Genomic DNA, 23,687 nt, shown 5'->3' on the forward strand with positions numbered 1-23,687 from the left:
TCTGCTAGGTATAGTATTTTTATTACTCATTACTTACAAAGTGTTTTCATGCATTTAAACTTTGAAGGAAAAACTATAATATTGTATTAGTTTCCTAGGTATAATTGTAGATCTAACTATATAGTTATACATATTGGCGAATATCGAAAACTCTTTACAACTAAATTAGACAATTGTAATTTCTATATTTTATATTATCTGATGTATATATTTCTATACATAAAAATTCGATAAAACTTCTTGCTATGCTTTTTGAATACATTGTATTTCTATGACATAATTATTTATTACCTATCTATTCGATAACCTCATTAGTTATTTTATCATTTATGGAATTATTTTATTTGAAATAATATTAATTAAACCTATTATGGTGATGCCTCTACTGACTATAATACAATTTTTTTTTTTTATTACTTTTACGATTTGTATTAAGTATTCAAAACTCAATAACAATTTTGCTGTTATTAAGATTTAAAATAAACAAAAATTATATTCCGGCAGATGCAGGTTTGTTTAATACGTGAATATCACCAGTATACGTATTTAGGACGTAAATTAAAATATTATTGATCATATTATTATTAAGTAATTTATTTGATCATTATTAATTATTATCAACAATTATCTCATCGATTGAATAGTGTCTCCTAATTCTAATAATTCGTTTCGGACGATGTGGAGAGTTACCAATTATCCAGGATTTCGTGCAGCCGTGTGCACGAAATCATTGATTTAAATGGCGTTGTGTATTTATAATCAATGATAAAAGGGCGCGCACAGCCCAGGCAGTAATAAAACTTTGCATCCCCGGTGGCAGCACATGCTGTGCTCGGCCGGGCTGTGCTGTGCTCCTCTTTACGCCGTTTTACACCACAGGGCGACCAAAATCGCAGATTCGGTCAAACGTTCGTCAGGGTTGGCGATAATCTAAAATTGTGTCTTCGCCGCCGGAAATTTGTTCTTTGTCCAAAATATTATGAGTTTTCTTTTTGTCATTGTCGTCTGTGAATAACGAACGAGTCCGCGTATGGATTCGAACGAGCAGCAACAACCCCCCTCGTAATATTATATTATAATATAGGTGCGCGCACATGTTATGTCACGCACAATATTATTTTGTCATCGTGTAGCACGATTTGTGTGCTATGACGATGACGTACCGCTCGAAATCGAATAACGGTTTTTTTTAAAATTATTTAATCATTATTTGGAATTGGTAAAATTTTGTGTTGACGCCGACGGTGGAAAACTTTTTAAAGGTTAAGGTCGGCTGCACCGTTCGTGCGGGAGTCTATTTGCCGCGAAAAACGTTATGATTCTATATTATTTTGTTCTAAGGGTCCTAAGAGTATTAAAGATTACCCCATTTCGGATTATAAACGCGATGTTGTTCTCGATTTTCGAAAATCCCGTGTTTTTCAGAGTAAATGGCGGCGGCGACGACAACGCCGGGACGCGCGCGCGCGCGCGCAAACACACCAACGACTTACACCACATAATATCCCTATGCGTTAAAATACGATATTATTATTATTATTATTGACCGAGAGGACGCCGTCGCGCAGCCATTGCCGCTTATACGCTTACTCTCCGCCGACGGGCGCCCGCGACAGTCGCCAATTCGACGCCGAACCGCGTGTTTCCCAGTTGGTGCACCGAGCGTCGTACGGCACAAAATATCCAAAGAGCATATTAACCACGATGCCGGGCGGCCGCGGTTCCGTAACCGTGTATCGATTGTTGTATCCGAAAACGATTAGTCGGCGGGCCAGGTACGGGAAGAATAAAAAAATAAATTCCTAACCAAAAATCCCGCCATTTTTAACCGTCGTGTACGTACGTTGTGTAACAAAACAATAATATCACGGTTGCACGTATTTTCAAATATTTATATACATATATATAATAGTATTATTATTATTATTATTATTAACAACCCAAAGTAATTTCATCAGTCTGTGCGAGTGGTGGCGGCAGTGTGTACGGTAATGTTGGTGGTGGTGTTTTTTCGTTATTCGGTGATACGATAATTTTTCGTTTTAAACGTCTTTTATTGAGAAAACCGTGCCACTCACCACTATCAACAACAACCGCGTTTCCTCCGAGAGAATATTCGTGCGAGTGCGTGTGCCGCTGGAGGGAAAAAAAGGGAAAGGACGCTGCCGCCGCCGCCACCACCGTGCGTCGTTGGCGTATATGCCGCCGTCCGAGCGCGCCTTACGTCGGCGGTGGTGAACTGCGGAAACCTTGAACGACCGGTGGCCTTGGCGCGCGCGAGCGCGGTTTTTATTTCGTTTCTCTTGCCGCGTCCCTCCTTTCTCTCTCTAGCTTGCGCGCGCGCGCCCGTCCGTCCGTTTGCCTGCCAGCCAGCCCGGTCGCCCGCCCGCCCTCCCTTTGTACGCGCGCATATAAATGTTCTTTGTTCGGCCGCTCACGATTTCTAGAGATGAGGTTGGCAATGCCGGTTACCGGTAGCTACACCATGATCGGAGGGGCCGGCCGCGCCATTGGGTTTTTACGAAACGGGCGGTGGGGGTAACATCCGTTGTCGCCGTCGTCGTCGTCGTTCGGCTAGTGGCGGGCAACACGCAGGTCTGCCTCGTTATTTTTTCTCCTTCTCTCCGCCTTTTCCACCGCAGTTTTAACCGTCGGCCGCGCGTTTACAGTGAGATATTATATACTAAACACACGCGTCCGTCGTTCCCTTTGTTTTTTTTTCCGCACATACTCGCGTGGTGCACACACATATATACATTCGATTTCGCCCCGCTACGCACTCGGCGGCACACCACATACGTACGTACGCGAGCCGACCGAGTATATACATACATACACACGCACACGCCGACGACCACGTAACGTGTGCGCCGCGTTCGTATAGTTTTAATATTTTAATATATACACATAATTTGACTACCGACACCCGCCGCGTATCAAACACACACCGCGACCAACAGTGCCCAGTGTACGCGCGTGTGTGCGTCACGTCTGGTGTCCGATCGAGTGCCGTGTGTATTATCCGTGTGAAAAAACCCGCACCATTCGCAGTCCGGCGGCATGTCCGAGAACCGCGCGGGCAACAATGTCGGCTGGGGCAACCGGGACGACCACGCGGCTGCAGCGGCCAACCTGTGGTGGGGCAACAGCCAGGAACAGCAGCAGCAGCAGCAACAGCACATGCAGCAACAACAGCAGCAACAGCAACAGCAGCAGCAGCAGCACTTGCTGAACCAGCATCACCAGCAGCAATTGGCCGCCGTGGCAGCGGCCGCGCAGCAGCAACAGCAGCAGGCGGCCGCCGCGGTGTCCGCGGCCCAGCAGTTCTATAAGATGGCGTCGTCGTTCAGCCACCAGCAGCACCAACAGCTGCAGCAGCAGCAACAGCAACAGCAGCTGAACAACACCGGCGGCGTGTCGACCAGCAACAGCAACAGCAACGTGTCGACGACTGTCACAAGCAGCTCCAGGAATCCGATGGCCAACTACGCGGACAGCTACGGTATTGCCGCCGCCGCCGCGGCTCAATGGTGGTCGTACCCAGGGGCCATGGACAACAACATTCAAAACGTGCACAACGTACCGTCGCCTAACTCGATCATGGTAATTGGTGGTGTTGTTGTTGGTCGTGTGTACGTGTAAGCGTTTGCGTTTATCCCCATGCACGCGTACGTACGTGGGTACGTACGTCGTATGCGTGTGTCTGATAACGCAGCGACATGCGCGCGCTCGCGCTTCACACGATTATTTATCATTATTTGTGTACACAATAAAATGTATTCATCGTAGAATACGATGTATGTAATGCGCGTTTGTCTGTAGATAACTGATAAATAGAAATATTATTTTCGCGTGCGGCCGTGCTTCCGGTCAGGGTTTTTCGTTTTGCCGGTTAGTTAGTAGAAGTCGATAATCTCGGTAGCAGCAGCACCGTCGGTCGTTGTCGACGACCATCGCTTTTTATTTTCGTTCAGACCGATGTAGTCTTCACGTTTCGCGTTGCCATGTATCTCTCTCCTTTGGAATTTTATTCAAATGACAACAACAACAACAACAACAACAATAACAACAATTGTTGTGTACATCTCGACGTTCGTTAATTATCACTGACCGCGTGACGCTGAGTAGTATGAGCGAGCGGTGCCGCTTCACCTTATCTCTCATGTTGTGCGTTGTTGTGTATTTTGATGATTTCATTCACAATATGTTCGTCAGTCGTTCTTTTTGTGCCACCTAACCGATAGGACGACAACGACAATGTGTTTGTGAAATGCGATTTGCAGAACTCAGTTTTTTGTTTATGGATTTCCACTTTTTCTCTAAATGTGCCCACCTGTCCAAAAACGAGTGGGAAACCATGAATTTTCGTGTCCGTCCTAAGTCTCGAGATTTTACTGAATCCTATCGGGTTGGTATTTCTTATTGCCTACGTTTTTTTTTGTACTTGTTTATTATGTACTATTTATCGCGAAAAGCGTCGAAACGTAGTACGCATTTTTCTTGCAATTCCGACTGATAAATTTGTCATTGAGTAGATAAATAGAAAGTTATGTGGCCTTAGAACAACGCGCGAGTTACCCACATTATGTTATTATTATTATTATTATTATGTTATAACATTGTTCTTGTAAACTGTGATAGTGGTCAATGTGTTCGGATTATAATTTGTTTCTGTTTTTTTCTACTATTCACCGATTAAAAATTGTAATAGTTGTAATTTTAGTAGGTAGGTATCGTCTGCCAGCGATTCAATAACCTAAACCCATGGATATACCTCAAGTAAATGAACAAATTCCGATTGTGCCTGTGGGTAGTGTCCGCGGCATGTTGTCCTATATTCTACTTGTTGTGTTAGTTTTGTTCCCAAAAATAGAATTGCTTATATTTATAAATGTTGGACAATAATATTATGTAAGTTGCCGCTTAAATGCACAAATAATGAGAAAAAAATCTTTATGTTTCGGATCCTATTCCTGTTTTCTGTGTACTCATCTACGGGAACAGTGCGTTTCAAATAATTAAATAAATTAACTTGACGAAATCATTTATTTTAGGTAATATTTTAATAAATTATTATTGTTATTGTATATTTTGAGTACCAATGTTATCAAAACAGATGTTAATTGTTCACAAAGACAGACAATGCCAAGGTTTTTTTAGAGTTCTATAGCCTTCATGGATTATTATTTCTGGTCCAGCAGTTCCAAGAAAATAATTTATTATTCACTACTAGTCGTTTGCGTTCGCGTTGTAATTTATAAATATTATTTGGTGTATCTAAATTATTTGTTGTATTTTTTTCGTCCAAAATAAAATTTGATTGTTATTAACTAAAGATACACGATAGGTTATAGGACACATTTTTTTTTTGTTGCTAAAACTGTAATTTTAAATAACTATAATCAATAGTATATATGGTTTTACATGTTTATTACCTTACGCTCGTGGTTTTAGCATCGTACATTAATTAGTAAAAATATTTTAAGAACTTCAAAATACTTTACTGCTAGGGAAAGGATTAAACAAAAACCTGTTTCTTTTGTTAGAGTAGTTACAGGTTTTACTGTTATTTTTTTATTTTAATAATTGTTATTTTACTGCCAGTAAAACCAGTTTTTTCGGTTTAATCGAATTTGGCCTAAAAGTTGGTGCTTTTTATGTCTTAACTAACTAATTGATTGTGTCAAAAGTTATACTCTATTATCTATTACGAACAAGATAAGGTGGTATAATTGATTACATTTTTGCTTATTAACTTCAGTTACAAGGAATGAACGAAAAAACGATAAATAATTTTTATACACCACATTACACAGTAGTTTTCTGTTATAATTTAATGATTAGCTATTCTTGAATTATCATAAATTGTGGAAACCATTGATAAAAGTATTATACCATTGATCAAACTATTTGCGCGTTGTCTACAATAAGGCTGTAATGTGAAGAATGATTTTTATTTTTATATTGATTGGCCCAGGTCATTAGCCTTCACTTTCAATAATTGTTGATTTACAATAAACTGTTTCACTTAGCTATTTAGAACAATGTAAAATCGCATAACACGTTAAAACACTTCTGATGAATGAAAAGAAGAGAATCGTTATAGAGTTTTACACTATATTAAATTATGTAAGACACTTGCATTTCTTGTCTAAATTATTATGCACATTTAACTTGGAATTTGAATTATTCATATCTTGGTATTTCCATACAACTATTCACCACTGATTAAATATATTTTACATCGTAGGAGTATAATATTGTTATCATTTAATTTGATATTCCCAAAACTATAGGAATCAAAATAGATTCTGATAACTCGGTATATATCATAATTATCCTACTGTGATACGATGCAATTTATTAATAGTAATCAGACAAATTATTTTAGATTTTAAAAATAAATACAGAAATGCTAGTATCTTTAAATATAACTTGTTGTTTTTTTTATAAAAATAGCTAAATATAATTTGTTTTCGTGTCATATAACAATTGATTTGTTAAAACTTTCGCTTTCATTCAACATTTGAAGACCAGAAACACTAAAATAACACTAGTTATTTCCTCGTGCTCTTTCGTGTGCCCTTTAATAATATATTTGTCACTTTAAAAAATTCAAATTAAATTTTTGATTCGATATAATAACTTTTGTATTATTACTAATTATTTAAAGTAAATGTATACAATATAATTATAGATATTTTGAAGTGTACTTTTTGATTTTGGTTATATGGCACTAACATAGTGGTATTTTGTATAGATATCTTTGTGTATAACACTGTTAAACCTGTTTTTATTTCGCCCTGGACCTTTCTAAAGACTGAACACAATGACGCGATTCAATAACTACAAAACTTTTGTTCAATATCATTGGTTATCTTGTTTTTTAGCAATAAGCAATAACTATTAATTATAAAAATGGTCAACATATTTTTTTTGGAATCTCGCCAAAATGAATAGAAAAAAAAATCCATAAATAAATATAATGATTGATATAATTTACTAATTAGTCTCTAGTTGATAAGGATATTATCACGATTTATCTGAATGTTAGCCATTGATTATTTTTACCGATAAATTTGAAGAAGTGATTTTGGGGAACAGCACTTGAATAAGCTCTAATGATGCAACGATGCTAATTATAATGTAATGATTATTGCAAATAATTATGTATTTCCTAACGACCTTTGAACATTCGTCATCTTTAACGTGCATTGTTGAATTCAAACAAATCGGTTTAATTGTGGTTTTTCGATTGTAACAGTGCTCAGCATTGTGTAGTAAATGGTAACTTAATTTACTTATTTCAAAATTGTAAAACGGTTATTTATTTTTTATTGATATAGTTATTTTATATACTGGTATGTACGAGTACGACAAAACGTGTATTAAAGGCAGATGTTTATTGTAGAGTGCACAAACCCCACTAGTTTTCAGGTGTTGTTCCGAAAATGCGTTTTATGTAACGACTAATAATAAGCACATGTATTGGGAACGTATTGTCGAGTGGTTAACTCAAAGATGAGTTAAATTTTTACCGTTGGTAAATGAAAACAAAATACTGTTTAAAATAACTGAGCTGCGACTATCGTGGTGTCGTAGCGTGTGCGGTTCGCCGTTGCACGTGGATATATTTAAAAATGGAATTCTGCTGTGCGATGAGTAGGAAGGACATCGACTTGCGTCTTAGTGTGCATTTTGTGCGTTATAAATAATATAATATTAATGTGAGAACACTTATTTTTTTTCAGAACCGAGGGAAAATGCCTAGAGGAAAAGGGACCGATGCGAAACCCAGAGGTCGTATGACCGCGTACGCGTTCTTCGTTCAAACGTGCCGCGAAGAGCACAAAAAGAAACACCCTGATGAGAATGTCATTTTTGCCGAGTTCTCGAAGAAATGCGCCGAAAGGTGGAAGGTCAGTGTCACAAAACCTATTTAATATTTACGTTTACATTTCAACATGGACACACACACACACACTAAAGCGGCTAATTGGCCGCGCGTGCATAATTATAAAAAAAACATGTGAGTCGTCATCACGCCGCCGTTTGTGTCCCCCAACGACGATGGCGAATAAAAATATTACACGTTTCTGATGACCGACAAAAAATATAAAAAAAATCCGTAATTTTTCCTTTCTCCCAGACCCAAATCGAGCCTCTCTCGTGTACAACTATAAACCACCGAGCTATGTCATGATGAAAAAAATCCAGTAAATTTTCTCTTTCCGACCGAATATATTCTCCAAATTTTTCCATCGCGATCATGATCGAGACGACGGCGTTTGTGCGAAGGCTATATGCCTGTATTTCAATATTTTCGTTTTCCATTCCAAATTAAAAAGTCAAATATGACACGTGTTTATAACGTCCGTGTACGGTCTCGTTGTGTAGGACTCTCGGCGGCAGCTGGAATTCATTAAAATTCGAACCGTAAACAAAAAAAAACCAAAACCGTTTCTTTTAGGAAGAAATTACTCGGTCCGTCGTCGTCGCCGTCGTTATAACACCCATAACAACGTACATTATATATAGGTAGACACAAAAAGCGATTGCGCGTACCACCTGCTCACCACTACTACTGCTGTTACAGAATTATTTTATTGTAACGATTTCGTAATTTCTAAGACTTGCTGTTCACTACTATAAAATAATATTATTATGTACCGTCCAACGATATAATATTGTGTTTTGCGTCGGCGTGTATGTGTCGTTTCTACTCGATTATTATTAGCAACGCCTCCCGAATATTATTGCACTCGTTTCCTGCGAGCGATAAAATACAATTTTTGTTTAATATTGAAAATTAAACGTTTTTAATTTTTCTCTGTCGAAACAAAATGGTTGGTGTGGTGTGAGTGCGCGCGCGTTTGTTGCGCCAGCACCATGTCTTTATGTGACCGTGTGCGGTTGCCGGCCGGCTGGGGTTTCGTAGGACTGGTTTTCCGTTAAGGGGGTGAGAGGATGGGTCAGCAGCAGCAGCCATCCAGCACATACCAGGGAACCAGTTTTTGTACGTTAGATCGTCGTTACCCCGCGCGTTCGATACGTTCCCGTCCTTGTGCGTTCACAAACGACGAACAAGCACACACGCACGATTAACCGGCACCCACTGCTGCCAACAATAATATAGAAGAAAAAAAATAATATTTCAACCGTCTCGCGTTATTGTTGCAGCCGTCGCCGTTCGTTTTTCGTATATAAAACAAAATAATATTATAAATTATAATATTTAATATATTTTCTCGTCCGTATAAATATTATTTCACAACTATTCTCGCAATCGTGGTGGCGCGTGCGCACTTAACGTGTATATTTTCCGTGTAAAATTGTACCCAGGCTCGCGTTTATTTATTATTAATGTATAAGCAGGTACTTTATTTTATTCGTCCATTTCGGTTAAAACACGCGACCTCGGGCCTCACCGGACACATTAAATGCCTTACGGTGGTTAAAAGGGTGGAAGGAATGGTGGTAGCAAATTTGTTTTGTTTAGAATAATAATGTAGCACAAGTTATATAGAACGCGGAAAACGAATTTTTAATCGTATATATTTTTTCTCATAGGACATCATAGTAATAATAATATTATAATAAAAAATATTATTGTTGTTTCATCAAGTTCGCCATAAATATTTATTGTGCGAGTTATTATTTATTATTAAAAACAGTAAAAAATAAATTAAGCTGCAGGAATCGTAGTAGCCGGGTTATTTGCCTGCTGGTGTCGTCCAACAGGGGGTGTAGAGGGAGTAAAACTGCTATGCGTGTGTGTTTGTGTGTGTAGGAATGAGCTCGGGGGTTCCACCATCGATTTTTTGTGTGTAAAATGCTGGGGTTGTTTTCTGGAGGGTGCGGGGATAACATGGCGGCGGAGTTTAAAACTGAGAGCGCTGGCGCAATTATTAAAATTAACCCCCTCCCCCCTAAACATCACCCTGTGTTCGCCGCACCCTCGTGGCACGGGTAATAGCCAGCCTGCACACACGCGCGCACTCGGTTCTCGCACATTAAGCTCTTTTCAAAGATACATCGGCCATGGCAGGGTGATGGTGCGGAGAAACGCAGAGGGTTGGGAGTTATATAATATCGACGAATCTCTATTATAATGCAATGCGCTGTGAATTCTGCTGCTGTTGCCATGTTCCCCTTTCTCTCTCCTCACATATCGCGTTCTGCATTTGTGGTTTGAGAGTCCTCCTTACGTCGTGTTCCTGTATAAATTCGTGTTAATTTAAATGTGGTTGTCCCCTGTTAGCAAGCCTGCCACCGCTCTGTCTACCGTAGAATAATATATTATTGAGTTTTAAATTTTGCAGTGTCCCGTGGGTTGTATGTATTTGAAATGCTCCACAAAAAATCAATTGGCTTGCTCTAGACCATAAAATAGTGGCGGGGAAAGGTCCAAGAGGCCAGACACTTTAATTTGATAATCTATTAACTAATTTTAAATCAATTATTCATTAATAATAATGTAAACAGTAATTAAATAATTAGCTATTAGTGAACAATTATTTTAAATTATGTATATGATTAACATTGGATATTGATGCAATTTTCCTTTCCATATTAAAACATTAAATTTTAATTTCTACACATTCATCTAAATACAAACAATAACAATACATTAAAAATAAATAACATAAGTACATTGTAGTATTGTTCTGATATTTATTCATTTTTTTTTTTGTAGACAATGAATGAGAAGGAAAAGAAAAGATTCCATGAGATGGCTGACAAGGACAAGTTGAGATATGATACTGAAATGCAGAGCTATATTCCACCCAAGGGTGAAAAAGTGCGTGGAAAAAAGAGGAAGCAAATCAAGGATCCTAATGCACCAAAACGTTCCTTGTTAGTGTTTTATTAATATTTAGAAGCAAGTAATAAAATATTTGTTAACAATGCATTTTTTGTCTTATTAAAGGTCTGCTTTCTTCTGGTTCTGTAATGATGAACGTGGAAAAGTTAAGGCTGTGAACCCAGAGTATGGCGTTGGCGATGTAGCCAAAGAATTGGGCAAAAAATGGTCTGATGCTGATATTACAGTGAAACAGAAGTATGAAGCAATGGCAGAAAAAGATAAAGCCAGATATGAAAGGGTATGTAATTATTTGAATAAAATTTATTGAACATTTAAGTATCACTTTTGGATATCCATATTCATTTTTGTAATTGCTCAACAGGAAATGACCGAGTACAAAAACAAGGGCAAGCCTACCTTGTTACAACAACAACAACAACATCAAATGTTGGTACAACAACAACAACAAATACTTGCACAACAACAGCAACAGCAACAAATGATGGCAGTAAAAGATGAAAGTGACGAAGATGATGATGATGAAGACGATGACGAGTGATCTCTTTCAGATTCACATCAGAATCTTTTTTTTTCTTTTCGTACCTCGAAAATATTAATTTTAAAATTTGTAAATACAAATAAGTTAATTTTTAAGTTATAGATTAAAAAGTAATTTTGTACAGAAAAACTGTAGAAAATTGGTTTTGTCTCAACAAAAAAAAATAATAATAAATATTGGATTCAAATTTTTAATTTTTATATTAGAGATTCCTATATTTTTACTAAAACTTTACAAAATTTACCGTAAAAATATTTCTTTACAGACTGATATATTATGATGAATTTTAAAATTACATTTTAATTTTCCAGGAGTATAATATTAAATTATGCCATTGGATTTTTTATTTAATTAAGGTTTTAACTGAAAATTACCTCCTGTAAAATATAAATGTAATTTTATTTTTTGTACATACAATTTTTTTGTTTATTTTTATTTTTTTTTTTAATTTGTAATTTTAATATTAGAAAGAAAACCGCATGCGGAAATAAATTGCGAGATCTTTACCATTTCATTATTTTCATATAGGAGATTCATACTCGTATGTTGTCTAAATCGATTTTTATTTTACAGTAAGTTTGATTTTTTTGTTATGGCGAAAAACCACTTTTTGTATTTGTAATCAGATAAAAAAAATGGATATAGTCCGTAACATACAAACTTGATACTGTTAATAAGGATATTTATATGTACGTTATGAAAGATGCACTTACGTGCTGTGTGACAAATATTCTCGCAAAAAAAAAAAAATAAATAATAAAAAATTTAAACAATATATTGTTTCGGCTTTTATTTTTAATTATTTTAAGTTGATGATATTCTGATAAACTCTAAAAATAATTCGTGGTTGAAGGATTTCAACAATTCATTGGTTTAAAATTGTTTTTATTTACACTCATTTGTATTAGATATATCATAATATATAATATCGGTTTTAAGCAATAATTCTATTCCAATTTCGGCAATTCATTTTAAATCAATTGACAAATTATGTTCATTGTATGTTTTCATCTAATTTTAATGGTAAATTACATTTAACTACAATTTGGTTAAATTAAAAGAAAGATCATAATCTATTTTTTAGATTTAGCTTATTGAGCATATTTTTTATTGTAATCAATTTTAAATATGCTCAATTTATGTTATAATTTGTATAGATAAATTTATTGATGTATTTTTTGACTGAGACAAATGCTACATTTTTAATAAAAATAGAAATAATTTGAACAATTTAAAAATATTAAACATCATTTATTATAATTTATAATTATTATTTTTTTAATCAGTATACGCAACGTACGCAGTTGCTAACTTGTGTTTTAAATTTATTATAATTATTATTTTTTTAATCAATATACCCAAGAAACAGCAGTTGCTAACTTGTATTTAAAATTATAATTTTAATAGAATATAATATAATCATTACGAAAAAGAACACAACTATTTTTTATTTGTATAAAATGAACCTAGAGGTTCTAAATTTATTGTTATAAAACGCTTGTTGAATATTCCGATGATTAAGAACCGATTGAAAATTAATATAATGTTTTAACAGTTCGTAAAACCCCCCCACTACATTTTCTAAACCATTTTTTTCTTTGGTTAATAAATATTGTTGTACCATACAGATAGTATCATGGTGTGTTTTGAGTTTTTAAATGTGTATGCTGTCATTAATAAACTAGTTAGCCAGTATACCCATACTTGGGTTTGAATATTATAGAATGAGATGTGCATTGCATGAAAATGTAAATGTGTTTTCTAGTGGTTTAAATGTTGATGTTGCTTGAACACAAACGTTTGATTTTTACGTAGGTTATGACGTAATCGCGGTAAATTCTATTGCACTGTATTCTGAGCTTCTTGAATTATAGAACAAAAATTACTTTTTTGTGTAACGCAACGCTTTGTTGTGGGTGGAACTCGGTCGCTTCAAACTTTGTGTTGCACTGAAGACTAAGGTTTTTGTGTTGATTATGCGCCTAACCATAGCTGTCTTAACTTGACACGTGGTCGGTCGACATTTTGAAGTATCTTCAGCCAATGGTGTTATTGGTGGGCGTCTGTTAAAAAAATATAGACCGCATTAATAATAACAATACTATATTAATAGTGTTTGTGCATCGTCGTCTATGGAGCAACAACGCAGCGAGGAAGCTCGTCTTCTGTTTGGTCAATGTCAAGAACAATGCGATTGTATCGTTGAATTTAAAGTGAAGATTAAACTGCAGTGATTTCTGGGCGCCGGCGTTCGTGTGTGGAATAATAATAATGATATTTACTGTTCAATTACCGGGATTAATAATTTATTATATTTGTAATTAAACGGCGATCAAGTTACGAGGAAAATCTGTTTCGTTTGCGTACCTATACAATATACATGTAATTATTGTTATTATCATCATCGCTAAACGTAGTTGGCCGCCCGGTGCCCATAAAAAGCAAAAACATCATCGCCGCGGATTACCGCTCAACAACTATAATAATTATTATAATACGTAGTATATGTAACGCGAATCTCTCCTCCCGTCCGCCTGGTATAGGTTTATATTATGTAGAATATTTAAACAACTATCGTCGGCGTAAATGCCTTGTACCCGGTTAGTAATTATTAATCACGGTATATTATTATACAGGTGCCACTCAGCATTACATTTTTCGACATCGATTCCAGATTTGCCTGGCGCCGTTCCCATCTATTCCGCCACTTACCAAGCTTTTACCTGGGGTCATCCCGGTCGTCACTTAACTTCATTAATATTTTAAAAATAAATTTACATATTATAACAAAATATTTATTTGGGTTATGTATGTTCATCGAATAATATAATATTGTTGATTAAAATACGTAGTACTGTAGACAAATAGGCAATTAATGATGTTATAAAGGTAAGTTTAAATTTTTGAAATTATAGTGCAGACATTGTATTACATGTACAATAAGTTAAAAAATTAAATATTAGATATCTAATCTATAAAATAATAAATCGGTTACCGCTTATCTAAATATTAAAATCAAAAAAACATGTTTTAACTTATATTATTAAATATATTCTGTTTTCAATAAAAATTATGTCACGAGTCTTCTTGAAAACTAAAGATAGCATTTATGGTTAATTTTATCAACCTCTATTGACAACAGCCTATTAGTTGTTGGTTCTTTGCTATCATAATAGGTGGCTAATAGGTAGCCATTTAATAGGCTAATAGGTATAGCCAGTTAAAAAAAATTTTAAAATCAAATACGTAAAAACAATAATTACAATGATAACTTTTATAACTTATGAAATTCAATCATGGGTTGTCTACTTAATTCTAGACATATTTTTCATGTAAACAGAACAACAAGTACCAATCATTCACGATATTGGATTAACATTGGCTTTTCAGGATTCATTGAATTTGTTTCCAGTGTTTTGTGTAATTAATACAAAAAATATGTCTAGAATTAAGTTGTAGAAAATTATAAAATTGTTTATTTTAATTTGTAATTATGTTCATAAGATATGATATGTCAACTTAAGCTAAACAAAAATCGATTAAAAGAATAATTTTAACCTAGGTTAAGTCGGTTATTACACCTTGTTTAAAATATAAATAATCATATTTAGGTATTATGTCGATTTTTATAAATTATTTTTTCAAAATTTGAATAATTATCAGTTTTAAATTCTAATAGAACCTAATACCATTGAGTATATAATTTATATAACAATACAATATACACTCATTGGCAAACGGCAATTGCCAATTGGTAATACACTTGAACCGATTAACTGAATACCTATATATATTATATATAATCAATAATGTCTTAAGTAAATTTAACCAAATAACGATTTATATATAGGTTGGATACAGTGTTAAGGATACAATTTCAAATTTGCAAAATCGATAGGTTTTTTAAATCTATAGACAAGTTAAGACTTATGATAGGTACCCTTACTGGCTGAATCGATTAACCACATTCCACCGAACAACTACACTGCAAGTACGAATTAAAGGGACCGTTATATCGTAGGCCTAGAATTGCAATAATATAAATAATGGCTCGTACATTTAGTTTTGGCAGGTCTTATAAAATATCATTCATAATTTCTAAGATTGTATCTAATGTTTAGTATAAAAAGTTCTTAAGTTTCCGTTGTGAAACCTAAATAAAATTGCATGCCCGTGATTGGCACGAATCATTTGGAAACTTACCACCATTTGGTTAACAATTAAATTACTATTTTTTATGGTTGTGCACTAGGGGTGAGATAAATATAGGTACTTACCTACTAACGATTTGCGTTGCGTTGAAGCGATAATGCATATTAAGCATACCTATAGCATTTATAGTAAAAGAACAGTACAAACTATTTAAAAAAAATTAACTCCTCTCAAGTTCAAAGTTCAAACCAATGTTGACAGTGCGTCAGTAGTATATACCTTAAAATATCTGTAGTTGCATTAGATATTTTTATTTCTTGTTCATTTTTGTGGGGATAGAGATTATGACACGTACATGGAGCTATCTAAACACTTATATAGGTTGCATTCGTACAAGATTAGATTAAAGATCCAGTAGGATCCACTGGATCCAGTCACTGTTTGCAAACATTTTCGAATCATTACCAGGAGTTTAGCCGTTCAGGGCTATATTAATATTATATATTATAATATTTATAAGTTATAACTCATAGGTCACTACTTATAACCTATAGAATATAGATAGGTCACAGTGGTTTATAGGTACTGTGAATGGAATACATAGACTTGCTTTTATTTTTGAAATTTTCATTGAACTGTTCATCTTTTGCGATTGCTTACAATTATTACGACTTAACAATTTGGACGTTTAACTTATATCTTGTACTCCCGTGGTTGTAGTTATTTGTACAAGCGACAATAACATTGTTCAATGTAAAAAACACATTTTATTGTTATTAATTGCTTTTTATAATATACTATATTACTACCACTATAAATTTTCCCTTGGTATAGTTGGCCAATTGCCAGACTCATTTCAAAGATAAATTTGATAAGTAAAAAAAAGATGAAATTCTTACTACTAACATTATCTGATTCAAAACATATCGGCGCTTTCTGTTTTTTTTCTTTTGGCAGGCCAAAGAAAGCGTTTTACTATAAATAGTTGCGAATACACACCCTGTTCAGTGCTCATTCGCACTATTACACTGATGATGTACGTGTTTCAAACCTCAAATTTCGACCGTCCACACTTCAAAACAACTTAATTTCTACTTTTTTATGGTTGTATATTCATTTATAATTTTGTACCATTAAAACTTCCAAAATAATTCTTTTCTTACCTAATAATATAGTACACACAACCACAAATTATTTAAACAAACATACCTGCTATATAGTTGCCACATCAGCACAGTAATAAATTATATTTTAAGGCTTAAGCTTCGAACTAATTACACTAATGTAGCCATATAGGTCAAAAACACCTAATATCAATTAATAATTGACAGTTGAATAATGAATAAGTAATTATGTTAATAGTCTATTAATTAACATAACATATCACAGGCTAATAATAACGTATTGCATTGAAATATATCTACATTGTTCATAAGTCATAACTCTCATTTTCTCTAATTGACCAACTGTTTAATAATAGTGTTATCAAATATCAATTTAGTAAATAACAATTGTTCATGAATCGTGATAAAAACATTTTTTAATGTGTTTTTGAAATGTTATTTAATGTGCTTTTAAATTTTTTTTAAGAAAAAGATGGTTTTTAATCTTAACCGAATGAGTCTCGGAACCATTAAACTGGACTCGAACATACGATACAATTCATGGGAGTAATTAGGACACTTTTAAAAAATTTGGGGGGGGGGGGGATACTTCATATCAGTAGAATCACAGAAATACGGAATTTATTTACTAAATCTGTAGAATAACATAATTTCTGAGCTAAATGTTCTTAATAATTTCTAAATGTATTATAGGTAGGTAGCTATATAAAACTCAATTATGTAACAAGTTACATCAAGATGTGGTACCTCTTATGTCACAAACATTAATTATACTACTTTTAGAATTTTTCACCAAACACCCTCACTCGCATTATGTCGTATAATGAATTTCGGGAAAATTTTAGGTATCAACAAACATAGGTTTACTAGATTTTCAAATACTTCGATTTTTTTAGCAAGACTGTGATTTTGATAAAAACTTTATTTAACGAAAACTATTTTTCTGTAAATGTTGAAGACAATTTATTTTAAATATTGATATATCTAATATCTAAATGAAAATTCAAACAAATACCTAGTTTTTTTAATGTTTCAAATATATAGGTACTAAGGAATGAGGATAATATTATAGTTCTTAAAAATGGAAAAAAAGATGTAATATATCTTGTACCTACTAATCTAGATATCAATTCCAAAAATGTTTACTAATTATAAAATGTTAATGGTTAATATCGATTTAATATTGTTATGCTTTTCAGAAAATCATAACTCCCATATTTTTCAAGTCTATTATCTTTCGTACTAAAAGTTAAATAACTCAAAAAATATTTGTTTAAATTTAAATTTAGATTGGTATATCAACATTTTCAAAGAAGTCATCTGCTAAACAATTTTCCAGAATAGAAAAGGGAGATTCTCTAAAAAGATTGAAAGCAATATGTTAATAAATATCAAGTACCTATAATAACATTTTTTTTTTGTTAAAAACAAACATTTTTGGATAAAGATCCTACTAACTTATGATGCAATTTCAATAATATTTTACTTATTAAAATTATAAAATACCGAGGGGAGCATTGCTCTGTTTAGTTTTTAGGGAAGGGTAGTGGCCCCCGGCACCATCATTATGTATCTACATGGTACAAATTCATAATGTCTTAAAAGTCTGGGGGCTGAGGCTATAATATTGCCCTATACTAGACTATAGCCTATAGGTAGCTGGTAATTTATATAGGAGTCGTTCACCACGCCAACGCAGCATAAACAATAGACAATAGTAGGTACTAGGTAGGTTACTACCTCGGCAGTGGCCAAAATTCTAGTCGTACTGCGTCGGTGGTTAAAAATGAAAAAAAATTGCCATGCTGCAGTAGACGATTAATATAATTAAGTCGTCGTTTCTGGAGGCGTTCGTCGAATTGTCGACCGAAAAATGACGCATTATTATACATGTATTGCATTTAATATATTATTATTTATACGTATCGCTCGCTGCGACTCGTGATTCGTGACTGACTGTCATGTATATATTATATTATTATATCTGTGCACCTACGTCATATATTATACTGAACAGCGAACGCGGACATCGCATCATTGTCCCTAATTCCGCTTTGAATTGAAGAGATGATAAATTGTATGAAACGCGTAACGACCTTTAACACGGTCGCGCCGCACAATGGGAAACGTTTGGAAATCTCGTCGGTTTGGCGTTTTTATTCGATTGTCGTCGTCGTTGTTGCGATCGTATCCTTTCACGGACGATTTGGTCGTCGGGCTCCATCAGTCAGCGCGCTCCAGTCGAGCACCAGTATTACACGTGCAGAAAATCATTATAATTTATATTAAATGGTCCGATAGTCGTATGTGTATATTATAATATGATTTAAAAGTATATTAGTGTATATAATATACAATATACCTACATATTAAATTGGGACTCGAAAGTTGTAGGGACCAAAATAGACAAAATATGCACCAAACATTTTTTGCACATGATAAATATGTAACATTAATTATAATTTATTAAATTTGTCTTATAATTATATTATACAGCTATTACGATATTATTAAAAATCATTTTATTAGGTAAGTATAGGTACACGAAAAAGAAAAATCTAATATGTGGAAAGATGGAAAGCTTTTTGTCTGTATACTGTTTGCACTCTTGGAAATATCCGGGAACAATCCTGTTAATGAATATTTTCGAAAAAACCGAAAAAAATTCAAAATGTTTTCAATTATTATTTTTTGTTATTATTGTCAGTCGCCTCCCTTAAATTTAAAATCATGTACCTACAATAATACATGTAGAATTTATTGATTATTAAGTAACTACAGTTAACATTTTTAACAGAGAGTAAGAGAAATTGTGTTCAAAGAAATTATCTATATAATATACATTATACAATATACTAATCAGTAATCAATAATCTTAACCATCGAGGGAACATTTTAAAATAGTTTTTAGATTCTTATAGGAGTGAGGAAATTATAAAAAACAAGTTAGGAAAGATCACTCTGCGAGCGTGTTAAATTCCCGATTACTAGACTTATTTTAATACACGCAATAAACTATAATTCCATATAGAACTTAAAACATAATTGGTAACCTTCATATTTTATATACTTTAGTACCAATTTTTTAATAGGTTTTGAAGGTTAATAATTATTATAGATCTACATTAAATACTCATATTTTGATTTTTAATATTGGCTAGTATGAATTTACTTTGAATGGCAGAAATGTAGATTTGTTTTAAAGTCGTAATACAAACAATATTGTGCGTTTGTAAATTTGTAATTATGGGAAGTATATAAATAGTTAAAAAGTCAACAGTTGTAAGTTGAAACTTCTATTTGTCTATGTAAGTATACTGATTTCTAACGGACGGACACAACGGGGATAAAGGTTTATTGATAAATTAATGGAAAACTCATAAGTAAGTATACAACTCCTAAAATTTCAAGCCTTATACTTATTATGCATATAATATTATATATATAATATATATTATTACGATATTACATATGCCGCAGGGACCGAATACCTTTTTCTTCTTATTAAAACAATTTATGTGCTTTGGTACATTGGTAATTATCAAAAATACTATTTCATTGCACATATTTCATTAAATATTTAAGTCACAAATGCAGTACCTACTACCTACACATTTGTAATCCATACATTTGTTCGAAATTTCTAATTTCATAATTAAATACTTATAGTTATGTAATGCATACCTCCTAATGTATTACTGCCATACAAATCATTAGGATTATTTCCATGTTTTATACTTAAATATTAGGGCTTAAAAGTTAAAGAAGTTATTTTACTTCCACATCATCTGTATTATATTATTATTGGATATTTTCTTATTGGTAATCATAAGCATTAAAAGTTTCTAATTTATCTTCATGGGCGGATAGGCCTACCGGATTACCGGGCATTTCCCGGTGGGCCCCGCTTTGTATTTTGGGAATGGGGCCTTTTTTATGGTAACGCAATGACACATTAATATTATATAATTACAAAAGAAATTTCAAATTTGAAATATTATATTATTTTATATTATAATCTTATATTTTTTAAGTTTTGAACTACAAATTATTAATTAACACTGTGGTTTTGTCAACATTTGAACTTTAAATGCTTATAAACAATAATCATTCCTATGTATCGTTAATATTTTAGTTATAATAAAAACTTATATAGTATATACCTATTACATTTTTATCTTTTTAACCGAACAAATAATTTTTTATTGACATTTGTAGGAAAAAAACTCAAACTAATCAAATACAATTGAAGTGAAGACAGTTTAACCAAGGTTACCAAACAATTTTGACAAATTTTCTTTTTTTCCCCCAATTATTTTAAAAGTACTGGAGGATTTTTAATTTTGATCTACCAAAAGTACTTACTAGATCGAATTTGCTTTTGAAAATATATTCGAATAATAATTCAAATATTTGTCGTAAGGATTATTCGAATAACTTATTTGGAAAAACTAGGTATCGAATAATTATTCGTTAGTTTTTATTCGTTGCCGCCCATCACTAAATATATAATATAGGTGCTTATTAATTATTATGATAATTATAATATAATCATGTATTCATGTAGAATATTAACTAAAAGAAACTATATTTTATAGGTATCTTAGTATAATTTTTACACTTAATAGCAATCAGCAGTATAAAATAAGTAGGGGTTGTCAAATAAATTTTTTAATATTTTTAAAACACAAATTGTGTTTTTTAATGTGTCTATTACATTTATAATTTTCAACATTATTGTTTTTAAAGTGTAAAAGCCTAACTTAAACACTAAACTTTTATAATTAGATGTACTTAATTGTCAATTGATAATAGAATATAGATGTTGTTATAATATATTTTCTAGATTTTCTAGATGTTAATATTGCCATAACAGACAAATCATACACGTTCAATGTTTTGTTTTGATATTGTAGGTAATATAATTCATCTAATACTGTACTTGCGAGCAACTTTTTTTTCATGGGGGCCCCTTTTTAAAATTGCCTGGTAGGCCAAAAATGGCCTATCCGCCCATGTTTATCTTCATTTAGCAAATTTTGCAAACGATTTCTACCAACTCTTACAATTGAAAATGAGAAGCTACCTTAAAAAAAAAATTCATAAATTGTTATAATATCGGAACTCAAACAATTTAAATAATAGTTATGAGCATTAAATTGAGGGAAGCGTATGAAGATATTTATATGCAAATCACGAACGTTAATTGTTATGTGTATATCATAAACTATTGTCTATTATACTCCAATAAAACGTTGAATCAGCAAACAGCATAGTTTTTACACACTTTGTTTTCTTTATAAATGTTTGCGTCATCAATATTAACATTATGATAATGGAAGTTTTCATTGTCATCAAAATTAAATTATCTATACCTAACCTAAAATCTATATAAGGTAATGATTTTTTTATTTAATCGAACGTAAGCAATATTTAATAATCCTAATTGTGAACTACCTATTTAATTATCTATTGTAATACCATTATTAATATTTCAAATTTTAAGCCAAGTGTATTTAAAGAATTTTTCAGAAATCCATTTTTAAAACTATTGAAATAAATAGGTAGGTATAGGTATAGGTATAGGTATAGGTGAAAACATGCTAAATCTAAATATTATATTATTTTTTATTTACCGACTTTTCGTGTTTTTGGCATATTTATTCATCACAGTAGGTATATTTTACTTATACAAAGTGTCAAAATGATTTATCAGGCATACTCACCCCCATTTTTTTCTTTAATAATTAATTTGTTCAAAATTTGATTTTTGAAAAGTTTAACTATACTTTGAGACTACATATTTCATATATTTCTTAGATTGCTGACGCTATTTAAGAGAAATTCCTATATTTTTTACTGTATTATTACTAAATAGGAATATTTCATGATATTAAAGGAATTTATTTAAATTATTTTATTATTAGTATAACGGTAGGTACATTGATAGTTTTTGCTGGAAACAGTACTAACTTATATTATTAATATTATATAACTATTTTTTTAATGGTGTATTCATTTATATCATTATATCATTTATTATTCTTATTTTTTATTTTTTATTAACTGTATAATACTAAAGTATGAACGAATAGTATCGTGGTATAAACAGTCAATAGCTTAAAATTAATCAAAATGTTTTTTTAAAATTACATCATGTGTGTAAAATATAATAGTTTATAGTTTTGTATAATCATACAATAAAATAAGAATATCGGTTTTGTGGAAAACTTGTCAGTGTCTTCAGATACAAAAAAAAAATTTATTTATTAAAAAGTCACACACTTTTATTGTAATATCAATGCATTTATTGTCCTGCTCAGAAATACTCTAAGTATACTTAAAAATTAAAAGTTCTGAAAACAGCTTTTGAATAAACGTTTATGTAGCTGCTCATGTAGGTATATTGTACAGTATACAGTACCTGATGTACTACTCTAGATCACTCGTCTTTTGAGTTATGGCAATTGTGAATTAACAGAGATATCACTCATCACACATCAAATCACATTTTTGCTAGCAAATAGACAGCAATTTTTTTAGTTACCCACCAATAACAATACAATTGCTCTTATTATCTTATATTGATTTAGAAGTAGATTATTAAAATTATAAACAATTATTATTAATTGACATAATTGATTTAATTTGACTTTATATTTCTGTTAATTGATCTATAACTTGAGGTGGCTCTTATCCGCGAGTGTAGTAATAGTATTTTATGGAAATAAATACTTTGATAAAGAATTTTACCAAGTTATACGTTTATAATATTTTCTAGTTTTAACTCAAAATTTGCATACACTTTAATCAATAATTTCTATGATTATTGTATAGATAATATAAATGTATAGATGTATAGAAAAATATTATTCGTTTTTCACTCCCAGAAAAATCATTAAGATACGACACATACATGTCTCTAAACTGAAAAATAACGATACGATATTATACGATCACGTTTCGATTAAATCACTATCACGAATATTCCGCAGTACAAACAATTTTCTTATGTTGGCATTATAGATATATCGCATAGGATTAC

The 23,687-nt window shown here is 32.5% G+C and overlaps 1 protein-coding gene across 1 annotated transcript; it reads left to right on the forward strand.

The window, feature by feature from the left end:
• The first annotated feature begins 2,558 nt into the window (after positions 1–2,558).
• LOC111039655 (high mobility group protein DSP1) lies at positions 2,559–12,141 on the forward strand. The gene is made up of 5 exons (XM_022323252.1): positions 2,559–3,603; positions 7,752–7,919; positions 10,697–10,857; positions 10,931–11,105; positions 11,190–12,141. Exons 1-5 carry the CDS (start codon positions 3,061–3,063, stop codon positions 11,364–11,366), a joined length of 1,224 nt encoding a protein of 407 aa, XP_022178944.1. The 5' UTR covers positions 2,559–3,060; the 3' UTR covers positions 11,367–12,141.
• Positions 12,142–23,687: the final 11,546 nt, after the last annotated feature.

The sequence above is a fragment of the Myzus persicae genome, unplaced genomic scaffold, assembly GCF_001856785.1.
Source record: "Myzus persicae strain clone G006 unplaced genomic scaffold, MPER_G0061.0, whole genome shotgun sequence".
In the NCBI taxonomy this organism is placed as follows: Eukaryota; Metazoa; Arthropoda; class Insecta; order Hemiptera; family Aphididae; genus Myzus; species Myzus persicae.

Bases quoted from the DNA above. Each gene is read 5' to 3' on its own strand.
- LOC111039655 (XM_022323252.1), top strand. From the start codon at position 3,061: ATGTCCGAGAACCGCGCGGGCAACAATGTCGGCTGGGGCAACCGGGAC. The intron at 7,920-10,696 runs GTCAGTGTCACA...TTTTTTTTGTAG, and splicing joins AATGCGCCGAAAGGTGGAAG to ACAATGAATGAGAAGGAAAA. The intron at 10,858-10,930 runs GTTAGTGTTTTA...GTCTTATTAAAG, and splicing joins AATGCACCAAAACGTTCCTT to GTCTGCTTTCTTCTGGTTCT.